The 24,762-nt window shown below is 43.1% G+C and overlaps 1 protein-coding gene across 1 annotated transcript in view; it reads left to right on the top strand.

Annotated features, from left to right (window-relative positions):
• LOC122492742 (disrupted in schizophrenia 1 protein-like) overlaps positions 1-24,762 on the top strand; it is a 78,517-nt gene that overhangs the window by 43,712 nt on the left and 10,043 nt on the right. The window contains exon 2 of the mRNA XM_043596306.1: positions 7,427-7,703. Coding sequence (XP_043452241.1) covers positions 7,427-7,703 — 277 coding nt within the window. The remainder of the gene's footprint in view (positions 1-7,426; positions 7,704-24,762) is intronic.

The following is a 24,762-nucleotide window of genomic DNA, read 5'->3' as shown; positions in this document are numbered from 1 at the left end:
AGATAGTGGTTTCCAGAGTCGGTAGGTGGGGGACAGCGTGGAACAGGTGAGGATGGTTATAAAATGTGACCAGGGATCCTTGTGGCTGTGGAATTGTTCTATATCTTGGATGTGGTGGTGGGTACATGAACTTGCACAAGTGATGAAATTGTATAGAACTATAGACACACTCACTGCCCACCACACACACACACACACACACACACACACACACACGTGAGAGGAAGTCTGAACAAGAGCAGTGGATTGTACCAATGTCTGCTCCCTGGTTGTGATAATTGCACTACAATTTTGCAAGGTGTTACCATTTGCAGGAAACTTGGTGAAGAGTCCCTGGGATCCGTCTGCATTCTTTCTCACCATTGTATGTGAATTAAATAGAAAGAAAAAAGAAGGTAGGAAAAAAGAAATAAAGACATAAAACTTGTTAAAAAGTAATAATCTTGGCTTCATAAATAAGAAAAATAGAAACAATTACACAATAATTACAGTACGTGTGAATGCATGGTTTAAAAGTGCTGATCCCAAAGATAAAATCCCAGAATGGATTTTTAGAAAATTCAACAAAATGTTTTGTGCTGGATTCATTTTCAAAAAAAAAAGAAATACATAAAAGTTGAAAATAAAGGATGGTATGTATCTAATCCAGGAAAAATTGAACTAAAAGTATGTTTGAGTAACAATTATAATATCAGACAAAATCGATTCTAAGGCCAAAATATCAGACTAACACATACTAACACTAACAAAGTATCATACGAACAAATATCATACGAACACAGAAGATCATCATAAACTGAAAAGAAGCAGTAGAAAATTTAATGATTGGAAAATATGTCCAACATCATAATCCAAAAATACATAAACCAAGGCTCCTGGGTGGCTCAGTCCGTTAAGCGTCTGACTTCTGCTCACAGTTTGTGAGTTCGAGGCCCACATCGGGCTCTGTGCTGACAGCTCAGGGCCTGGAGCCTGCTTTGGATTCCGTGTCTCCCTCTCTCTCTCTGCCTAACCCTAACCCTAACCCTAACCCTAACCCTAACTCTAACCCTAACCCTAACCCTAACCCACTTGCTGTTTGTCTCTGAAAAACAAATAAACATTTAAAAAAATTAAAAACAAACAAGGGGCACCTGGGTGACTCAGTCCGTTAAGCATCCAACTTCGGCTTAGGTCACGATCTCACTGTCTGGGAGTTCGAGCCCTGCGTCCAGCTCTGGATCCTACTTCAGATTCTATATCTCCCTCTCTCTCTCTGCCCCTCCTCTGCTCATGCTCTGTCTCTCTGTCTCTCTCTCAAAAATAAACATTAAAAAAAAGTTAAATAAAAAAAATAAAACAAACAATGCCCCCCCCCCAATACATAAACCAGTCAATAGAACTATGGGAAGAAATAAATGAATCAAGAATTATAGGAAAAATTTAATTGTAGGAAATGTAAAACACTCATCTTAGAAACTGGTAGATGAAGCAGGTAAAAAAGAGCAAATGAATAAAAAATTTTAATAATGTAATATGCCTCAGCTTTAGATGCAATAAACAGAGCACTGATTTCTTTTGGCTACATGTGGGACAGTTACAAAGAACTATCAAGTACTAGGTGGTAGAGGGAGCCTCAATTAATTTTATAAAGTTTATTCTTGACCATTATGCAATACAATTAGATATTAACCTAACAAAAAGGGATCTGAAAAAAACTCTTCTATCTAGAAATTGAAAAGCGTACTATTAAATGGTCATCGAGTTAAAAGGTAATCATGAGGAAAGACAACGAAAGCACTAAATATAAAGTTTGTGGTCAAATAATGTTGTCAATTCTGGAATTAGATCTGATGCAGTTACAGGAAAATATTAAAAATCAATAAGTTTGACAGTAGATATAAAGATGTCTGTGAAATTATTTCCCATATTGCTCTGTATATTTAAAATATTCAATAATTTTCAAACTTAAACATGTATTAGACATGGTTAAATTATAACTCAGACAAAAATTTAGAGCTTTAAATATAATTCTCAGAAAATTAAAATGGCAAGAGAGGAAAAGAAAAAATAAAAGGAAACCAACAAGTTAAGCTTTAACAAAGGAAGCTAATAAAAAGATAATAAATCCAAAGAAATGAGAAAAAGGAAATAGAAAGATAAGATCAGAAATCAAGGAAATAGAGAACAAAAATCAATAACGAAGATTAACAAAGCAAGGGTGTTTCTTTGAAAAGATTAATAAGATAGCAAACCTCTGATAAGACTAAACAAGATAAATCAGAAGAGTAAATAAATAATGAAAAGGAGAATTGTCTATATACAGGAACACAAGTTGTTCTAAAAATAATTTTTGGAATTAGGAGCAAACATTATAATACATACGAAATCCATTAGAAAATGGATTGATTTCTATAAAGGAGATAACGGGTCAAATTGGACCCAAGAAGAAATAAAAAATTTAAGCAAGGCTATAAAAATAAAGGTATTGAAGTGGCAATAAAATATCTCCTTCAATAAAAACCGTAGAAAAGGCACGGGGAACCTGAGAAAGGAATAAATAGGAAATGGATATGAAAGGAAAATTCATAGGAGAAAACCTGAGTGGCTATGAACCAATCTTAGTGGCGAGATGAAACCTTAAAGAAGATGCCACTTAGTGGCGAGATGAAACCTTAAAGAAGATGCCACCTGTCAGCCTGGCTCCGATTAGGAAGCTAGAGGGTGAGTCTAGCATGCCGAACGGAGGACCATCGCTTCTCACGTGAGACTCTATTCTGGCTCTTGCTCTTTGCTCCTTGTGCCTCTCATTGTCATCATCCCCCTCCTCCCCTAAGTAGCCGCTGTCCTCATTTCTAACACCATGGATTAGTTTGGCATAGTTTCAAGTACAAAATAAATGCAATCATAGTGCCTCCTCTCTTATCTTTTTGTTTTCTCCCAGCCTTGTGTTAATGAGATCACGATACTGTTGCCGACTGTGGTAAATTATTCATCTTCTTTGCAGTGTGATATTCCAACAAATGGATACCACACCATTTGTCCATTCTTCCATTGACGATGTTCGTTTTCTCTCCCAGGTTTTGGCTGTTACAATCAATGTCGTATGGTCAATGTATACGTTGATCTTCATTGTTCATGGATTCTGTGAATTTGCCTGCTCACTAAAATTTATTTGTAACCCTGAACTCAATACCTGCAGCGCTTTCACTGTCATTCATAGACATGCACAGAGTGGTGAAAAATTCGAGTCACCTGACGTGCATGTTCTCAGCTGAGGTCAAACAAGGCAATGCTCTGTCTTCTTACAGTTCTCATATTACAAACCAGTGTCATTCTCAGGGTCTACTTAGTGTCATGTTTTTTAAATTTTTGCACTTTTTCATGGTGATTTCACTATTTAAAATGGTGCCTGGGACAACTGGGTGGCTCAGTTGGTTGAGCCTCTGACTGTTGATTTTGGCTCAGGTCACGATCCCAGGGTCGTGGGGTTGAGCTGCGCATCAGGCTATGTGCTGAGCACGGAGCCTGCTTGAGATTCTCTGTCTCTCCCTCAGCCCCTCTCCTCTGCTTGCATCCTCTCTCTCTCTCTCTCTCTCTCTTTAAAATAGAAATAAAACAAAATGAAATGAAATGAAATGATGCCCAATCTGAATGCTGAGGTGCTGTCTAGTTCTCCTAAGGGCAAGAAGGCCGTAATGTGCTGTATGGAGAAAATAATGTACGTCCAGGCATGAGTTATAGTGCTGTTGTCCATGAGTTCAGTGTTAGTGAATCAACAGTATATTCTAAATAAGGTGTCTTCAAACAGAAACACATATAACAAAGTGTTATATATTGACTGGTCGATGAAAATGCTGTGACCAGAGGCTGGCAGGAGCTTCACCCTGCATTTCCCTGGGGAGCACCTGTTCAGTACTGGCTAGGTCAGCGGTCGTGGTGACTTTATTGAACATAATCACCATGAATATGAGAATTGACAATATATGCATTTCATTGAGTACATACTTAGGAGTTGCATTGCTAGGTCTTAATGATAGACATGATTTCAACATCAGTACATCCATCAAAGAGATTTTAAAGACACTGCATTCATGTTCACTCCCACCATCAGTATGTGAGAATACTAATAGCTCTGTACCTTTTCTGACACTTGGTATTGTCAGACTTTCAAATTTTAGCCACGTTGTTGATGTGTAGTCCATCATGTTGTGGTGTAACATGCATTTTCCTGATGATTAATAGTGTTGAGCATCCTTTCATCAGTTACTTACTGGCCATTTAGAAGTCCTCTTTTGTGAAGTACCTGTTTCCGTCTTTGCCTTTTTAAAAAAGTGGGTTGTCGGGGCACCTGGCTCAGTCAAGCGTCCAACTTCAGCTCAGATCATGATCTCACGGTCTGTGGGTTTGAGCCCTGCATCGGGCTCTGTGCTGATGGCTCAGAGCCTGGAGTCTGCTTTGGATTCTGTGTCTCCCTCTCTCTCTCCACCCCTCCCCTGCTTGTGCTCCCTCTCTCTCTCTCTGAAAAATAAACATTAAAAATAAATAAATCATTAAAAATAATAAATAAAAAGTGGGTTGTCTGTCTCTTTCTTATTGACTTGTAGGAGTCCTGCTATGTTTTCAAATCAGTCCTTTGTTGGTTACATGTGTTACAAATAATTTTTCCTACTCTGTGGCTTATAATTTCATTCTTTCAGTGGTGTTTTTTTGTTGAGTATATAAGTTCATGATATAAATGAAATCAAATTTATCATTTTTTTCTTTATGGCTTGTCCTTTTATATCTCATTTAAGAGATCTTTGCTTACTATGAAGTCATAAAGATGTTATCCTACATTATCTTCTAGGAGTTTTGATGTTTTAGCTTTCACATTTTTTTAAAATTTTTTTTTCAACGTTTATTTATTTTTGGGACAGAGAGAGACAGAGCATGAACGGGGGAGGGGCAGAGAGAGAGGGAGACACAGAATCAGAAACAGGCTCCAGGCTCTGAGCCATCAGCCCAGAGCCTGACGCGGGGCTCAAACTCACGGACCGCGAGATCGTGACCTGGCTGAAGTCGGACGCTTAACCGACTGCGCCACCCAGGCGTCCCTTAGCTTTCACATTTTGATATACAATCTACTTGTTTGTATGATGTGAGCCAGTAATCATGATTTGATTTTTTTCCTATAGTAATATTCAATCAACATAAGTATAATACATTGAAAAACTGTCCTTTTCCCACTAAAGAGTAATGCTTTCATAATGTGTCATTCCTACCCTTGTACTTGTCATCTGTTTATATCCTTATTTTTAAAGCATATTTTTGTAAGCAACATATAGATTTTGATTTTTTTTATTCTAGTCTAAAATCTTTGCCTTTTAAATACAATCCTTATTGTTTATATGTAATGTAAATCTAATATATTTGATTTTTCTATGGTAAAAATGTTTCCACTTTTATCACTCTCCCCATCTGTAGCATGTTCATTCCTGTCTCCTTTACTGCTTTCATTATAGCAAAACGACAATAAAGTAGGTTTAATTTTTAAAATGTTCTCTCATATTAGCCTGTCAGTTAGATACTCTTTTAACCTGTTTTACAATTACCATAGAAGGTTGCATAGGATTTTTTGACTTTTTAAACTCTGATATAAATGAGCACTCTTTCGCTTTCTGGACAACACAAGGACCCTCCTTCCCTTTGTGCTGGTTGTCACGTATTTTAATTCGACATGTATTCTAGATCACAAAAAAAAAACTATTGCTGTTTTTTTACATCCACATTTACTTAGACTTACCTACATATTTATTCTTCCCATTGTTTTTCATTTCTTTATTCATGTCCTTGTTTTCAACCGGGATCCTTTCCTTTTTTTCTGGATGTGTTGCCAAAGAATTATTTCAGTTCTTATGTATCTGAAATATCCTCACTTTACTTTTGTTTTTGAAGGAAATTGAAAATGATTGTGTAATTTATAGATTGACAGCTATTTTCTTACAGCATTTTAAAGATACTGTTTTATCATTTCTTGGCTTCTACCATTTCTGTCCCCCGTATTATTATTACTTTGAAGTTAATGCCTTTTTTTTTTTTAATCTGGCTGCTTTTAAGAATTTTATTCCTGGGGCGCCTGGGTGGCGCAGTCGGTTAAGCGTCCGACTTCAGCCAGGTCACGATCTCGCGGTCCCGGAGTTCGAGCCCCGCGTCAGGCTCTGGGCTGATGGCTCGGAGCCTGGAGCCAGTTTCCGATTCTGTGTCTCCCTCTCTCTCTGCCCCTCCCCCGTTCATGCTCTGTCTCTCTCTGTCCCAAAAATAAATAAACGTTGGAAAAAAAAAAAAAAAAGAATTTTATTCTGGCTTTGGTGCCTAGCAGTTTCACTGCGATGAACCCAGGAGCATTTTTTTTTCCTTTGATTTTTCCTGTTTTAAGATTGTAGTGTTTCCTGAATGTGTAATTTGATATCCCTTGTCAATATTTTAACATTCTTAGCTCATATTTTAATAATGTTGCTTCTGTCTCATTCTTTTGCCATCAGAATTCATCATTTATAAATGTAGGCTTTAAAATAATGATGATTAATATGCTTAAGAAGCTGGAGGGCATGATAGATCATTTAAACAGAGCACCGAAATGTAGAAAAGAAAGTGAAATAAAAAATGTAGAACTGAAAAGTAATTGAAATTGAGAGCACAATAGACACATTGCATAGCAGATTAGTAGACATGGTAGAAGGAGGGGTTGTTAAAGGGAAGACAGATGTCTAGAAAATATCCAGCCTGAAGCTGAATGGATAGGTGAAACATGTTTGTTTTCCTATAAAATCCCAGATTTTTGCTTTTTCATGAAAAATCAAAGTTTTTGTGAACATCGAGCCTATATATTCCTTCAGTTGGAATTGAAACTTTAGTTGGCCTGGGCTGATAGAGCGCTGTCTGTAGTTGGATATACTCTTCCCATTAGCCGGAGTCCACTCTTCCTTATTTCTTTTTGCCACTGAAGCTGCATAGCTGTTGCCATGGTTTATACTACCTATGCACTGCTTCATTCATTTACGTCGGCTGAGTGGGTGTTGGTAGGGGAGTGTGCGGGAGGGGAGGGACAGTCTAGGCATATGAAATAGCACATGAAAATGCACTTAGCTGGGTGAGTTGGACAAGCCTGGGGACTCAAAGGAAGCCAGCAGGGCTAGAGCACAGACATGAGCAGAGGCCGTGTTGTATTACACCAGATCCAAAACAAGTAGCTGCGAAGGACCAAGAGTTATTTCACTGTTAACTCGACGGGACACATATTTGGCCCCTCTCTACCTTCTGGTGGAAACAGTCCATCGCTATATAAAATTGAGTTGTTAACAGTAAGAAGACTAGCTAACTTTTAGCCAGGTAGACAGGCTATTGAGTTGGTAGGATGAAATGTCACTGAATACATTTTCATGCCTTCGTTTCCCCTGGGTCTTAGCTGCAAGTGTCCACTGCTTGGAAAAGTGTGGGAAGCTGACTTGGAAGCTTGTCGGTTGCTCATCCAGAGCCTACAGCTCCGGGAGGCCAGGAGCGCCCTGTCCACAGAAGAGGAGAGGCTTATAGAAGACTCAGGGGGAGATACCTGTACAGCCACTCCTGCCATCCCCTCCAGGCTCCACTCTGAAGACGAGAGGAGGATCCCTTGGCAGGCCTTCGAAGAGTGGCAGGTTCACCTGACCGCATCTCTGCACTGCGCTGGCAGCGAACAGAAGGAGGTCTGTCCATCCCCATAGCCCCAGCAGGGGGCCTACCCTGAGGGGTACTCTGGATCCCCCCCTCCAAATGGGAACAGTAAATATTGGGAGGGCAACCCATTGAACCATGCAAACTTTTGAAGGTATTAATAACCCTGGAATATGATTACAAAATAACGTAGAATCTTTGCGGAAGTTTAAAATATAGAAGAACAAAAAAAAATCACTTTTGGCATATTTAGTTCTATGTTCTAATTTAATGGCTAGAGTTAGAATATAAACCTGGTATATAATTACCATATATAGCATATGCCATATATGTCACATATAACATATAATTATTGCATATACTATTACATATGTCACCTGTGATTTTAATTATATATTTAGAATCTATATATCATTATTTATTAGAATCACATTTTCCAATATACGTACATATCCCTTTGTTTTGGCCCAAACAAGGTGGTAATGGGCCTTTATGCTCTTTGTAATATGCTCTTTTCATTGCTTTAAATTTTTTTCCCAGTTTATTTATTTATTTTGAAAGAGAGAGCGAGCGCCGGGGGGGAGGGGCAGAGGGAGACAGAATCCCAAGCAGGCTCCACACTGTCAGTGCAGAGCCTGATGTGGGGCTTGAACTCCTGAACCACGAGATCATGACCCAAGTCGAAGTCAGATGCTTAAGTGACTGAGCCATCCAGGCGTCCCATGCTCTTTTCATTTTTTTAAAAAACCTAATACTTGGCTTATGATATATATATGATATATATCATATATATAATGAAAATGTGGATTTATATAACATTTTACTCCAAGGCTGACCTAGATTAACAGAGAAGAGCTCCCCTCCCCTCTCCTCTCTCCCCTTTCCCCCCTCCCCTTCCCTTCTCTCACCAGTCCATCTTTCTCCCCCCAACCTCTCCAACCCTAGGAAGACACCTTATGATAAAAGGACTCTAGGAAACTTCTTTTCCCATTTTAGAACCACAACAGGGGTCTTTGGAGCTTTTTCTGGCCAGGTACCCAGGTGTTCTGAATATTAAAAGGAAGCAAAAGCCTGGTGAGGCTGGAGGAACATGTCATTTCATGTTCACGGCTCACATTTGACATTAGAGGTCCCTCCCCTCCCTGGGCCTTTGCTACCACGTCCCCCGCCCCCAGGTAGGCCTGCCTGTCCTATCTGTAGGCCCCTGGTCTTCCCAGAGAGCAGAAACTTGCTGACAACACATGCTACAGTTACCGCCTTCTGCTTGGGAAATTGATACTTGATCCTATATTTGAATTGAATAACCTTCTGAGAAGGAAGGCTATTGTCAGTCTCTGGAATCCTGCTGGCCTCATAAATTGGGCTCTAAATTAGGCTATAGATGATCTCAACTCCTTTGTTAGCTGAAACACTGCAGGTGGAATCCTCCCCAAAGCCTGGCCACCAGCCCTGTTGGTAGAGTGACTGAAAACTCGCTGCCTGTTGCAGTTGGCCGGCTGGAAAGAAGATTCTGGTGTGGAGGGAAGTGGCGCGCAAGCAAGCAAATGGGAGCCCCGAGCTGAAGAAACAGTGGGCTCAGGGTCCTAGGCTTTGAAGGTAGGGTTGGCTGCCCACGGTGGGCTCCCAAGAGCTCAGTGCCAGGACAGGCAGGGGTCAAGCCAGGTGTGTGAAGGGGGTCAGGCTGGGACATGGGCCTTCCCTAGAGCTCAGGGCTGGTTCAGCAAATTCCACCTGTTGCGGGAGTCTGTCTCCCTGCCTCCCTTCCTTTGTTGCTGTGCTCATCTGTTCTTCCAGGCTCTCTGGGGGATGACTTTCCCAGGTATAGGATTATTCTTCCTCCATAAGATTATAAAGCACCTACCCGGGGGGGCACAAGATTGTAAGCACCTGCCAGTCTGACTGTGGGAAAACAGCTCTGTTTGCCTAGAAGTAGGAGCTTCAGAGCCAAGGAAGAATAGTGTAGAGCCTTACCATGGAATGATACTTAAAGTTTCTGGTGAGGAGGAGGCCCGGACTGTACCCCAGGGAGCAGAACTACAGTGGCTGCTTCTCTGAGCTCTGGGGCCCACCCCCAGCTCCCCACCACCCACTGAAATTCTGAGGGTTTCCCACAGGTTTTTTGTTTTGTTTTTTGCTGCTATCATGGTAGGGGTGGGGGAGACAGACGGTATTTTAAAGCTTTGCTAAACTTTCAGTGATGTCTTCGTGTCCTGCGCCAGGCCTCATCCAATTTACCGCTTTTCTGGGTTTACATTCACATCGAAGGGTGGTCGGTCACCCTTTGAATTCGTGAGTGGCAGATGTGTTAAGATGGGTAGATATTTTCTAGAAAGGCCAAAACTAATGAGCTGTTGCCAAGAATTGGGGGAAGAGAATGATTCACAAAGCGCAACAGAGAGGAATTTGGGGGTGTGTGTAACAGAACCATTCTGTCCCTTGATTGTGGTGGTAGTTACCTGACTGTGTACCTATGTCTGTAACTTTGCACCAGAGTGAATTCTATCATCTATAACTTTACAAAGGTGACCAAAGTTTTAAAAATAACATCCGCCTGTTTAAGAGCGAGGCTATAGGTGTTGGGATCGGGGCACCCGGCTTGGGGCTCTCGTTAAAACAGTAGAGTGAGGCAGACAGCCTGAGCCTCAGAGTCTCTGCTCTGATTCGAGTTAGACCATCCACAGGCTGCATTTACGCTAAACACCCTGCCCCTCCCCCCAAAGAGGACAATAAAAACTATCTTGTGAGGTTGTAAGGATTTCAATAAAATAACGCATCTAGCAGTGAGGAGAGGCTTAAAAAATGGGTTTGTTGTTTTGGGGGGGGTGTTATTTCTCCTTTTTGGCAACCACAAGTTTCCCTAAGACCTTTTAAAAATAATATACCTGGCTTTCTTTATCAAGAAGCAGAAGCAGGCAACGAATTAGTGGGAGATAATCCAAGAAAGGAAAAGTTTAATAAAAGAAGAATCTTGTTTGTATTTAGATGGGATTTTAGACAGCAGCAGGCTCGTTAGGAAGGTGTTCCCGTTTTCCCACCTGGGTTTTCCAGGGAACCAGTGAAGTCTGGATACGTGTGGGCTTACCCAGTGGCTAAAGCGTGTACTCGCTTTGCAGCTGGGAGTTGGTTTTGCTCCGGAACTCCCTGCTGGGGCTGGCCATCCCGCACAGGGTTTCTCTACTGAAGCATGACCGACTGAAGGCAGTCAGTTTCTTTATAACCCAAATCCTCCATGAAAAATTGCTGACTTCTTAGGGAGGCCCACCGGGGCACGGATTCTCAGAGCCTTCACCGTGTGCTTCAAGTGGCCCACGTGGGTACGTGCATTTCCGCTGTACGTTGTTGTAACGAGTGGGAGTGTTTCTCGTTAATTAAAGCTTTCACCCCGTGTGCATCTCCGTAAGGGTCCCCCCATTTTACAGCTGGGCCCATTAAGGCAAAGTCATTTGCTTGGGGCTTCGCTGCAGAGGAATTCGGCCACAGGGCCAAGGGCCAATTTTAGCATGCACTTCCTCCGATTGGAAGAACACTTCTTTTTCTGTTTCATTACTGCTGGCCCGCAAGCCTTTCCGTGGACTCTGGAAACAATCAGCTGCTGTTGGCCCCGGTTTACAGACGGTGCAGAAATTGCACCGGGGCCAGACAGGAGCTGGGGAAATCAGTGAGCCAGCTTCCTCCACTGTGAAGTTGCTCTTTTGTGCTCGCTGTTCTGGCCATAATACCTGCGTAATTCTCTCTTTCCTGTCTGCAGACTGTCCTGCTGGGGTGCTTTCTGTGTTTCCTACAAAGTGGGCTCGCCTCCCGCGGAGTTCCCCGGACAGTATCACTCTCCCCTAACCCCAGCTGCTTCCTTTCCAAGCCAGTAAGCTGCCACCAAAGAGGCTTAAAAAGGCCAACAAAGGACCAGAGCTTTCTCCCGCAGTATTGGAATAGCCAGCGTGCTGTCCGTGACGAAAGAAATTCGCAGTAAGACACAGCCAGACGGTGTAGCTTTTATTATAGGACACAGGTCTCTCAAACCACCTCCTAGTTCCTCGTCTCGTGGCCCGTCTTGCAGAAACCGCAACAATAATGCATCGCTGACACTTTCCAGTTTGGGTTTCCCTGGAGATGGACAGAGCGCTTGCAAAACAGTCGTCAGCCTCCTCTTTTTTCTCTCTCAAACATGACTGAATTTTCCCAAGGTTTTGAACCTTGGCGTATGTAGAGACAAGAAGTCTCCTTCACGTGAATGTTTCATTGCTCTACATAGTGTTTGTTTAAATCGTGTAATTAGAATTTCAGGTACAGCTGGCATACCTAGAATTAGAAACAAACACAGCTCATCCGATAGGAGCAGGAGTGCGCAGGCTCCCCGGGGCCCGCCCTGGCCCCCGCCCTGGCGCCGGCCTTGGCCCCCCAGAGTTGTTGAGAGGCCGCAGAGCCGCAGGGCAAGCTGGGAGGTGGGAGGGGTGGTGGGGCAGGGGCTTCCACTGTCATCATTTAGCGGCTCCTGCTGCTTCTCTCAGTTAATTAATGTTGTCAGCAACTCAGCCTCCTTCACCTGCCCAAGGAAAGGAAGTGGGCTCTTCTGATCAGCCTGCTTTGCCTCCTTTTTTTAAAACCACGGAACCACGTTTCTGTGCTCCAGGGCCTAACTGTGGCATTTCTTTCACTAATTAAAAATAGGTCAGTGCTTCTGAGGAAACCAGCCTTGGGGGGCTCTTGGAGACTCTTTCACCTTGGAAATTCCTTGTCATTCCCTGACTAACGAAGGCTGAGGGATCGATAGAAAATTGTCACCTCCTACATGGCAAGGACTAACGGCATTTGTAACGCTGGAGGCTTATCTGAGGACCGTGCAGTTGTTTCTTTGGAGTTGCTGAGAGATTTTTAAAATGCAGGGTTGCACATTTCTGCAAAATGAATTCACCCTCTGCCCCCCTTGTCATGCCTAGGCTGCTGTCTGATTCTCTCACCTCTTGGGGGCCAGAGCTGCTAAAATCAGGAACTTCCTGTACCCCACAAGCTGGCTGTCACAACTTCCCGCCCCTTTGAGCCTGAGCAGGTGGGAGACCTGGATCTGCATAGAGCAGAAGATGAGCTCTCCTCCTACTGGGTGACATCCAGAACCAGAATTAAACATTGGCATTTGTTTATTTATTAATTTTTTTAATGTTTATTTATTTTGGGGAGAGAGAAAGAGACAGAGACAAAGTGCAAGCTGGAGAGAGGCAGAGAGAGAGAGAGAGGGAGATACAGAATCCAAAGCAGGTTCCAGGCTCTGAGCTGTCAGTTCAGAGCCCGATGTAGGGCTCGAACTCAGGAACCGTGAGATAATGATCTGAGCCAAAGTCGGATGCTTAACGGACTGAGCCACCCAGGCCACTTTTATTTTATTTTATTTTATTTTATTTTATTTTATTTTATTTTATTTTATTTATTAATTAATTTAAAGAGAAATAGAGCAGGGAAGGGGCAGAGAAAGAGGGAGACAGAGAATCCCAAGCAGGCTCTGCGTTGTTAGCACAAAGCCCAACGTGGGGCTTGAACTCACAAACCGTGAAATCCCGACCTGAGCTGAAATCAAGAGAAGCTTAATTGACCGAGCCACCCTGAAGCCTCCATTGGCACTTAAAAACAGTAATTCTGGTAGTTTCATATTTGCATCATTTACAAAAAATATTCAGAGAGGCGGGGATACTTACCACTATACTAACAAGGAAAAAAATATTTAGAAATGCGAAAATTTTTAATCTGAAATGAACGCAGGTGAAAGTTGTCATTTGATTCTGTTCTCATAATTCCTCTTTATCAGTATTGGCAAGAGGCAGTTTGCAGAGCACATTCTCCTCACGTGGCATCCCTCCAACTGTGTTCTGTTTTCATTTTCTTATACAAAAGGGTTTTAGGATTTGACATCACTACCCCCCAAGTCTGAATGCTTATGTTGCATAGAAATTATCTAAGTACTTGCTGATGGCATGACTATTATTTACAAATAGATTTTTCCTAGAAGTTTCTGGTAGAGTCTGGCCTTATTGGACTTTGATGTTCAACTGATGTATGCTAAAAGGAAAACAGTGTAAATCCTCTTGAGTGATCATGTGATATAAAATATAGCCTTTCAAACGTTGTCCTTCCTGTAAGCTGGAAACCGTAGGCTAATTAACGTATACAAATTAACAGCCCATCTTTCTTTTACTGAAACAACTTTTGTTGTTGTTCTGTTAAGTGGTCCTATTTAGAACCTGTTTCTCGGCACCTTCTCTGTGATAAGCGTGCAGATACGTGAAGACAATTTATTGCTCACTTTGACCGAAGGACATCTAAATATTTCAAATGCTTTCCTTACCACTCACAACATCTGGATGCTTTTAAAAGAAATACCCACTTACTCCGGGTGTAGCCATATAACTTGGGTATTTGGATGAATACTTGTATTACATGGAGTAGTAAAGATATGCCTTCAATTTCTTAATTTGTGCCTCTCTGCTTGCTGGCATTAATGACTGTAGAATGAATGTTCATGTGTAAAGACAAATACTCATGGAGTCTATTTCAAATAGATGTACAAGATATTATTTGTAGTACGGACAGGAGTTTTTCTTAGGTAAGTATTCTTTATGTGGACAATAAAAAGAAAAGAAAAAGAAAACCATATAGCATTCCTGGAATGTATTTGCCAAGCAAATATTTTGGAAAACAGCCCAAAGGAACATATTTAAGGCTGTGATTTTAATACCGAGCTAAGGAAACGCTTTAATGCATCAGCTAAGCTCACGGATGGTGGTAATCACATCTGGTTTACCTCAAGCTATAGAAGAGGGAATGAATCTTAACAGCAGAACAAACATCATGAGGCTCAAGTCACATTTTTTTTTTTTTTGCAGGTATGTCTATGTGCAGTGCGGGGTTAAGTTTTTTTTTTTTTTAAACTTAACTACTGCCGTGGCTCAAGTGACCCATTAATGCAAGTGGCTTGCCAATCATAAGGGAACACTACTCTGTCACCTGTCCTTTCTTTATTATGTAGCCTGTGGGTTTTAGTGCAGGAAGTAAATATGTTTATGGATAGTCAGCTACTGCTGATGCCTTAGCACGTGGCCAAGGAAAACGGGGGTCTAAGTCGGCTGTTCAGTTACAGCAAAGAGTAGGGTATCCAAGGTAGGGACTTCTTTCCTTCACTGACCCCATTCCTTAGCAAGGAGGGGGGAGGGTATTTGATGACTTTGAAGGGTAGCACCCAACTCAGTGCATTTCCCACATGACATGTAGACCTAAAAGGTCCTTGTTGATTTTATCAGGTGAATTTTGAAATCATAGCAATAATTCTTACTTTGGTTATAAGGTTTTCCCATTTCAGACATCACACTGCCTCTTCCTTTGGAAGTACTTCTGACAGCTTAAAAAAAAAATCAACAGTTTAAACTTCTCGATCCACTGACTCAACGCAAGGTGTAGCCCATCTGCTGAGATTTGTGGCAGATCACCAGTGATGGACATTTCTGGAAATGTGTGCTCTGTTAGGGGCGGGAGCCTTTCATAAATAAAAGTGGGCAGCTACGGCGTTATCTGCCTAACTAGCAAACTAAAGTACACGGCTTCCTGTTCACACGCATTTTCTACTCAGAATGAAAATAATCGATATGATTTCCTTACCTCTGTAGGTGCAGCCTGAGGAAATATTGTTGTTACCAGATACTTACCAGATACTTGTTCATTTCGAAACAATTACTATTATGTAATATATTCCCTATCCTTTGCGTCTGGGCTCTAGTTTTAAAACGAAAACGTTAAATGTTGGTATGTTCGAAGTGTCTTAGGCAAGGATTGGGAAATACGGCTAAGTAAAAAAGTTCTCGGAGCCCCGGGCCATGGAGTGTGTGACTGGTTTTCACCAGAGTGTGAGATGTCGGCTTCTGTACAGACTAGCACCTGAATGCAGTTTGGGATCTGAGGGTAAACTTTTGTCAATCAATGTTGTAGACAGTCATTTTGATGGGAAAATCCTGCCCGGCAAAGGAAATCCTCTTTTCTGTTTTAAATCACGCTTCCCGGGTTTGGTGAGTAGGATAGCTTTTTGGCATCATCGCTGATTCAACACAGCTGAACATTTCTGCCCACACATTCAAGTCTACAGGTTTTGGTCATGAGGTGAGTTAGGCAAATTATATCTGAAATACCACCCAGCCGAGTTGGTGCTCCCGAATCGCGGCCATGTGGGACAGAAGGGGAGATGTACGGCTTTTTTTCTGAGGCACCTGCAAGATGCATTTGTATAGAAGGGACTCGCCAGTGACCCTGGAAAGCAGGGATGGATCCCAGGCAAGCCTGTTCCTGTCTGCACTGAGGGAAAGGGACTGCGTTCAGAGAGGTGTCCTCACGGGCCTCCCGCCTGGCTCTTCGCACTCTGGCGAGAGGATGCCACGGGCATTGCAATCTGAGAAACAGCCTAGCTTCCTCTCGACGTGGTGTAAAGAAGGATCCCCATTTGTTTCTTCCACAAATATTTACTGAGCACCTCTGGAGTGCTAGGCAGGGCATTAGTCACTGGGTTCAGGGATGGCAAGACACCCTGTGCTACCTTCCGAAGTAGCAGGAGGGTATGTACCCATTAAAAAAAGTAACATGCTAGAGTCCTAACTGGGTTGAGGTGGTATAGGAGATCGAGGGATCCAGAAGCCTTCCTAGAAGAAGTGGGGAAGAAATGGAACCTTTAGGGTTAATATATATTATATATATGAATATTATATTATATATAATATATATCATATCATATCATATCATATCATATCATATCATATCATATATAGGGGCATCTAGGTGGCTTAGTTTGTTAAGTGTCTGGCTTCAGCTCAGGTCATGATCTCGTGGTTCATGAGTTTGAGCCCGCGTTGGGCTCTGTGCTGACAGCTGGGAGCCTAGAGCCTGCTTCAGATTCTGTGTCTCCTTCTCTCTTTGCCCTTCCCCTGCTTGCACTCTGTCTCTCTCTCTCTCAAAACTAAATAAAATATTAACATATATATATATATATTTTTTTTTTAGAGAGAATGAGTGGGGGAGAGGCAGAGAGAGGGAGACAGAGGATCTGAAGTAGGCTGCACACTAACAGCACAGAGCCCGCTTCAGGGCTCGATTTCACAAGCTGCAAGATCATGACATGAGCCAAAGTCGGACACTCAACTGACTGAACCACTCAGGTGCCCCTACAGGGTTTTTTTTTTTTTAATGTTTTGATTTATTTTTGACACAGAGAGAGACAGAGCATGAGCAGGGGAGGAGCAAAGAGAATCTGAAACAGGCCCCAGGCTCTGAGCCATCAGCACAGAGCCCGATGCGGGGCTCAAACTCATAGACTGTGAGATCATGACCTGAGCTGAAGTTGGACGCTTAACCGACTGAGCCACCCAGGCGCCCCTTTTTTTTTCTTAATGTCTTTATTTTTATTTAAGAGAGAGAGAGCGTGAGAACAAGGGTAGAGGTCCAGAGAGAGAGAGAGAAAAAAAGAAGGAGAGAGAGAGAGAGAGAGAGAGAGAGAGAGAGAGAGAATCCCAAGCAGGCTCCACTCTCAATGCAGAGCGTGACATGAGGCTTAATCCCACAACCCTGGAATCGTGACCTGAGCTGAAATCCAGAGTCAGATGCTTAACTGACTGAGCCACCCAAGCACCCTGAATCTGCAGGGGGTTGAAGAGAGAGATGGTATTAGCCAGGCAGAGAAGGGGAAATGCTGAACAGTGTGGCCATTTACCTGGTGATGTTTCTTTCATTCTGACCCATAGGGAAAAATCCTCCTAGGGCTAAGTGAGGGGATAGAGGTACAGAAAGGAAAAAAAAAAGCCATACTTTGGATTGCTGAAAAGATGGCCTGATGGGCCAAATTACTGGAGAGTTTTCAAAGCCAGTTTGAAATGCCAAACAACCTGTAATTCATCCATTCCGAATCGCAAATCCTACAAAATTCCATTTCAGCTAGGAACACCAGTGACTCTGTAGTGGGTGATGTGTTTATTTATCAAGGATCGGTCATGTGGGGTTTTTGGTTTTGGGCTTTTTTTTTTTTTGCCACATTTAATTTAATAATGCAAATGGAAACGAATGTTACAAACCAGCCTCATGTTTTATGGGTATGTGGACAAAAGGTTCCTGGCTCACCCCTGCAACCAGCTTGTCCTGTGGCCATTATCACCACCTCCAGCTGATACGTATCTGAATCCTGGAGGACGCACCCCCTTAATGACACAGAGCCCTCCAGGAATCAGAGCAGACTTCGCAGAGTTCTGAGGGTGGGAGAGAGGAGAGGTCACATCTTCAGGCACCGTTTACTTCTCTGATTTCTATCCATCATCGTTTTGTGCCCTCCCCTCCCCCCCAATTCCCACCCTGGGCCAGCCCAACAAGAATCCCTTTCTGTGTTTCCCCTCTGCACGGCTAAGTCAGACTCTGAGGGAAGAACCTGCTAGATCTGGGAGATCCGTGTCTTAGACCCCAACCTGCGCCTTTCTCAGTGTATGACCTTCAGGCTCTTTGAGATGCTTTCCGTGTGTACAAAAGGAAGAATTGAACTAGATGATTTCTAAGTCCCCCCCTGCCAGCTGCAATTCTCTCTGCTCCTAGGTATCAAGATCCTCCGGGAAGGGCTCATGACATCCTTAGTGGCCCTGACTGAGGTGGCCCTTTATAAATGCTTGCATTTGATGTCCTGGAAAACAAGGTGGGTGTTCAGATGAGGGGTTTCATTGTCACGCAGTTCTGTCCCAAGCTGTCGACTCCCGAACAGTATGGCTGACTTACAGTTCCCGTTAACAGAAACGCCAGAGATTTCTGTTAAAGATTTCATGTTTGAAAGACAAACAAGCAAACAAACCCCCTTTAATAGCTCCTGTTTCCTTTGCTTGTTTTAATTCTCCATCGAGGTGTAGACAAATAAAGCGGGTAAAATCAGAAACTGGGGTATGGTTGACGGCAAAGCCCCCTGCTTTCCTGCCACGTCATCTCTGCGGCGTAAAGCCTTAAAACCCACTGGCTTAAAAGAACACACTCAGGAAAGGCGTTCTCAAAGCAAGAGAGAAAGCATGCTTGATGCTTCCCGTAGAGGCTGCCGTCTTGCGTGACTGTAGAATGCGCCGCACTCACTTTCTGAGGAGGACATAGCCATTCCATGCAGTGAGTGTGCCCCCTGGGGTAAATGTGAGACACCAAGGCAGAAATCCACTGGCCTGTTCCTTCTACCTCTTGTGCTGGAAGCCCCTTCCTGTGCTGAGACGTCTGCTACAGGAAGAGTCAATTCTCCCAAAGGCAGAAGGGAGTGAGGCCCTGTTGGTGTTATCGCAAGCAGATATGTTGCTGAGGATGTGTGCCTGCGCTGGTTCGTAGCCCTGCCTGCACATCTGACCGGGAGCCAGGGATCTGGGGACCAGGCACCGGTGGTAGTGGTGGCTCATCAAGATCTCCTTCTTGAACATCTCAGCTCATTGCTGCAGTTCTGAGCACGGCTGGGACCTCCCCACCTGGGCCCGGCGTGGGCATTAGCACGTGGTTGAGTTTCAAGAGCTAGTCAGTGTTGGGTGTGGCTCTTTAGCTGGGACCGGTGAGAGTGTACTTCCGGCTGGCGTTCTTCAACAGTCCCCCCCCCCCCCCCCCCCCCCCCCCCGCGGGATCCTGTGCGGTAAAACCTGCGTAGCCTGCTGTGCTGGCTACGACAGCTGCATAACAGATCACCCCAACTTAGTGATTTAGAACAACCGTTTGCTGTACGCATGGGTCTGTGGGTCAGCAATTTGGATGGGGCCTCGTGGGGAGGGCCGTCTCTGCCCCACACTGTTTGAGCGTTAGCTGGATGACTGGATCGTGGAACTTGGAATCATTTGAAGACTTACTCCCACCCACGTCATGTCTGGCTGATGGGGCGAATTAGTGGAGAGTTTTCAAAGCCACTTTGAAATGCCAAACAACCTGTAATTCATCCATTCCGAATCGCAAATCCTACAAAATTCCATTACAGCTAGGAACACCAGTGACTTTGTAGCGGGTGCTGTGTTTATTATCAAGTCATATGGTCATGCGAGGTTTTCATTTTTTGGCTTTTTTTTTTTTTGCCACATTTAATTTTTTTTAAATTTTTTTTCTTAACGTTTTATTTTACTTTTGAGACAGAGAGAGACAGAGCATGAACAGGGGAGGGGCAGAGAGAGAGGGAGACACAGAATCGGAGGCAGGCTCCAGGCTCCGAGCTGTTAGCACAGAACCTGACGCGGGGCTCGAACTCATGGACCGTGAGGTCATGACCTGAGCTGAAGTTGGACGCGTCATCAACTGAGCCACCCAGGCGCCCCTTGCCACATTTAATTTAATAATAAAAATGGAAGCAAACGTTACAAATTTCAAGCCAAGAGGAGCCTAGTGCATGAAGAGCACTGGGAGTCTCAACCAAACACCCACACATGGCTTGACCACGGACCCTGGGCTTACTCACTGCATGGAGACCGCGTTCCAGGGCACGTGATCTGAGAAAACATCATCTATTATGAGCTGGCTTTGGATGTCAGGAAAGTCACCTTTGCCATGTTCTGTCCATTGAAAGATTCTCAGCTGCCCAGCCAGGCTCCAGGTGGAGTTGGGGAGGGAATAGTAAACTCTTGACAATAGAGAGGCAAGGTTCTGGAAAGCTGTATTGCTGTGGCCACACAGGCACTCTGCTCTACCTGGGCATAGCATGGAAAATACAAGGAAGTTCTGACCAGTCCCTCGAGTTTAAGGTTAACAGGCAGGATCTCTGCAGCTGTGCTCAGCTTGTATTAATGGCTCTGGTCCCACTTTAGCCTCTACAGACAACTAGGATTCCTCTGGAGAAAGAAGAATTTTTCACCAGCTTAGTAGAAATATGTAAATCTGCCCTTCGTCGGCTGTCACTGCTCAGGTGGGGTCTTAACCTAGATTCCCAAGGTTCCAAGTGAGAGCGTGAGAGTAGAGCCATAAACTCCTCAAATAACATGCATCTGAGTCCACACGCAGGACCAGGAGTTCAGGAGCAGAGTCAGCCGGGCCACCGAGTAGTGATTTGTGCAGGAACCTTGTAGAGATTCTGTAATTTAGGGAAACAGCCAGTGTCAGGTTGCCAGTCAGATCTTCTGTTAGTGGTCATAGAACCTTGAGCTCTTTGAATCTGATTATTTTTGCCTCTTTGTGTCCTTTTTTTTAATATGTAGAGATATTTATTTATTTATTTACACATTTATTTGTTCATTCATTCATTCATTCATTCATTCATTGCCTGAGCAGGGGAGGGACAGAGAGAGGGAGAGAGAGAATCCCAAGCAGCTCCAGGCTGACAGCGGGGCTCAGTCTCACGAACTGTGAGATCAAGACCTGAGCCAAAATCAAGAGTCATATGCTTAACTGACTGAGCCACCCAGGCACCCCTCTTTGTGTCTTTTTAACCTGTAAAATTGTTCTATAAGATATTCACATGTATTCCTTCCATACTTCTCCATTATGGTTTGAACTAGCGTTCTTGGTAACGTTTTTCTTTCTTCTATTTTAGAGATACGGAAAATACAACAAAGTACAGAGAAGAAAAGAAAAACCTTCTATAACACCACCCCTTGAAATAATAATTGTTAACATTTGCATGCTTTGTCTATTATGTATTGCCTCATCATTAAATATTTTGTGAATAGCTAAATATGAATCGAAGCAATTATCTTTGCATTACTGAAATACATTTTTCTTTAACATATATGATAACATTTCCATACTTATTTAAAAGGCTTAATAAAAAAATATTTAAATCTAAATAAAAGTTTTTTCCATTGTGATCGATTCTAGGAAACAGAATTATTGGATTAGAGACAATGAACAATTCAAAGTGTTTGTTATATGTCTGAAATTGGTTTCCAAATGCACACAATCACTATCAGTCTGTACATAATTTTAAAAGGCAAACAGGTGGGAGTTGCCTGTTTGTGGGGGGGGGGTTGTGGGGTGTCAAGCCAGGTTTTAAAGGAACTTAATTCAGCTTTGATTTATATTTATTTCAGCCTGAAGATGAGGATTTTTTTAAATTTTGTTAAATCTTTATTTATTTTTGAGAGAGAGATGGAGTGTGAGCAGGGGAGAAGCAGAGAGAGAGGGAGACACAGAATCTGAAGCAGGCCCCAGGCTCTGAGCTGTCAACACAGAGCCCGACGTGGGGCTCAGACTCATGAACCGCAAGACCGTGACCTGAGCCAAAGTCGGACGCTCAACCGACCAGGTGGCCCTGAGCCTGAAGATGAGGATTAAGTCATTTGGCCGCATCTTATGTACTTTAAGATGTACCTCGGGTCCATGTTCTGAGCCTATACTTTTCCCTCTCTTCAAGTGTATTTTCAGTCATATATATTTTCCCCCCAAACACTATGCTTTTCTGGGGCACCTGGATGGCGCAGTTGGTTAAGCATCCGACTTCAGCTCAGGCCATGATCTCAGGGTTGGTGAGCTCGAGCCCCGTGTCTGCTCTGTGCTGACAGCATGGAGCCTGCTTCACATTCCGTGTCTCCCTCTCCTTGCCCCTCCCCTGTTCACACTCTGTGTGTGTGTGTCTCTCTCTCTGTCTCAAAAATAAAGATTAAAAACAAAAGCGCTCTGCTTTTCTCCGCATAGGACTTGTGGTTTCACCTCTGTCCATTGTTTTCCTCCAGATGCTCTTTTTCATCATGTCTCCTTTATTTCATGCATGACTGTGGCGTCGCTCAGTGCCCACGGCCTCTGCTTCCATGCAATTTGTCTGCCTTGTAATTCTGCATCTTTGAATGATAATGTTATTACTTTTAGGATCAGTAAAATATGGACGTATATGTGATTGTTACATATTTGCTGTCTTCCCGTCATCCCAGCTGTGGTCAATTATGGGCAGACCTTCGTGCACGCTTCACGTGCCTTTTTGTCTAATTGTGTCCATTTGTCCTTGAAAATTGTATGAGGTTGTCACTAGATTTTTTTTCCCTTCTGTATATACATTTACTTGCAGTATAAAGGACTTCCCCAATATTTGCAATAGTTATTTGTCGTTCCCCTTAGCCCTATTCTATTCTAAGATAGTTGACCAATTGGGATATAAACTCAAAAGCAATGTGGAGTTAATATAACGAATATTAAATTACATATCTGGACTTAATGATTATTCATGGCCTCCAATTATAATATTACATAACTCAGGATCTCTAAGGCCTTTTTAACAGTAAATATCACCACACCTGGGCATTTTGTTGTTGTTGTTGTTGGGTATTAATTGTAGCTTTGGTCGTAACCCTGCAGTTTAATCTAAATATATATCTTAATTCTTTTCCTTGTGCAAAATTCTTTTTAGCATACTTTTTAAGACTTTCACTCTGAGTTGGGAAAATATTACTTTTACATTTGGTTAGATTTTAATTCTGAGTCTACTTTTTGCTGCTTATTTATCTATTTATGGATTGTTATTAGTTTTTTTTTTTTTTACTGAAATATAATTGACATAGAACAGGGTATAAGTGTAGGGTATGCAACATGTTGCCTTGGGATGTTTATGTATCACAATATGATTATCACCCTAGCTTTACCTAACGCTTCTATCACGTCACATAATTATCATTTCTTGGTCGTAGTGAGAATGTTTAACATCTAGTCTGTTAGCATTGTTGAAGTTTATAGTATAGTATTGTTGACTGTAATCACTGTACCGTGCATTAGATCTTTAGGACTTATTCATCTTCTAGAGACACGTTTGCCCCTTTGAACAACATCTCCCACCCCCACCCTCCAGGCCCTGCTAACCACTATTCTACGCTCTGTTTCTACTAAGTTGCCTTTTTGGATTCCACAAAGAAGTGATATCATGCGATATTTGTCTTTTTCTGTCTGGCCTCTCTCACTAAGCATAATGCTGCTTTTTTCCTTTTTCCTTTGTTCTAAGATTCCCTATTTCCTCTCTTTTTTTTTTTTTTGACCTTGTTCATTCTTTTTTTTTAAAAACTCTGTGGGCTTCTCTATGCCAGGTCATGTGCTTGAGGGTCTGGGATGAGTGGATAGCCCATGCCTGTGAGAACCTAACGCGGATCAGAATGGCAGGCGGAATGGTGTGCCAGAAAGCAACGGGGCCATCCAGTCGGCCAAAATGCGGCTGTGTGTAAGGGTATGAGGTGACACAACTGGGGTGGGCCTAGTGGCAGGTTGTGAGAGGGGAGAGTGTGGCTTCTGCTCTGTGGTGGTTTTGTGGTGGCAAGTGGGATAAAGAGGGCACTTGGGGGTTCATGTGTGGGACAGAAGTTTGAAGGGGGAGCACTGGGATGGAAGGAGCTCCAAGACTTGGATGTTCATTCACGGAACCAATGGATACCTTGTGCCCGCCATGCGTCAGAAGCTCTGTACCCCACAGTGAGCAAGACACCATCCACCTTGCTCTTATGGGGCTTGTCCTCAGGTGAAAGAGAGAGCAAATTAGCACCCGTGGTCATGGCAGCAGCAGCTGCATATACAACAAACACCTAAAGTCGCCCTAATTGGGCACCTGGGTGGCTCAGTCGGTTAAAGCATCCGGCTCTTGGTTTCAGCTCAGGTCATGATCTCACAGTTCATGAGTTCGAGCCCCCCATCGGGCTCTGCTCTGACAGTGCACAGCCTGCTCGGGACTCCCTGTCTTCCTCTCTCTCTGCCCCTCCCCTGCTGGCTCTCTATCTCTCCCTCTCTCAAAATAAATAAATAAACGTTTAAACAAATAAAAAATAAAATAGAGTCTCCTTAACTGTCTAACTTTCAGGGATTGTGACTGGTGTGTAAACAAATACCCAGTGCTCTGTTAGATCCCTATGCTCTTAAAGGAGTAGCTTCACAGGTCAACCTGGTTGTTCCTGTGACTCACCCCAGCCTCCCTTGGATTAGAATTCCTATTTTAATGTGAGTTTGCCTACGGATGCTGCTGGAAAACTCATGCTTCCCCTTTGATAATTCGACATGAGGAGTTGACATACTGGAAATAACCTTTGAAATGACCACAGAAGGGAGGTCACCCGTGGAGCTCGTCATTTGGTAACAAACTGAAATCAGCCCATGTCGTCTCAAGAATGACCTCCAGGGAAGACAGAGGTTCTGGCA

Source organism: Prionailurus bengalensis, chromosome D2 (assembly GCF_016509475.1).
Source record: "Prionailurus bengalensis isolate Pbe53 chromosome D2, Fcat_Pben_1.1_paternal_pri, whole genome shotgun sequence".
In the NCBI taxonomy this organism is placed as follows: domain Eukaryota; kingdom Metazoa; phylum Chordata; class Mammalia; order Carnivora; family Felidae; genus Prionailurus; species Prionailurus bengalensis.
Note: the sequence above shows the minus strand (reverse complement) of the source record. Positions and strands in the feature narration are given on the sequence as shown.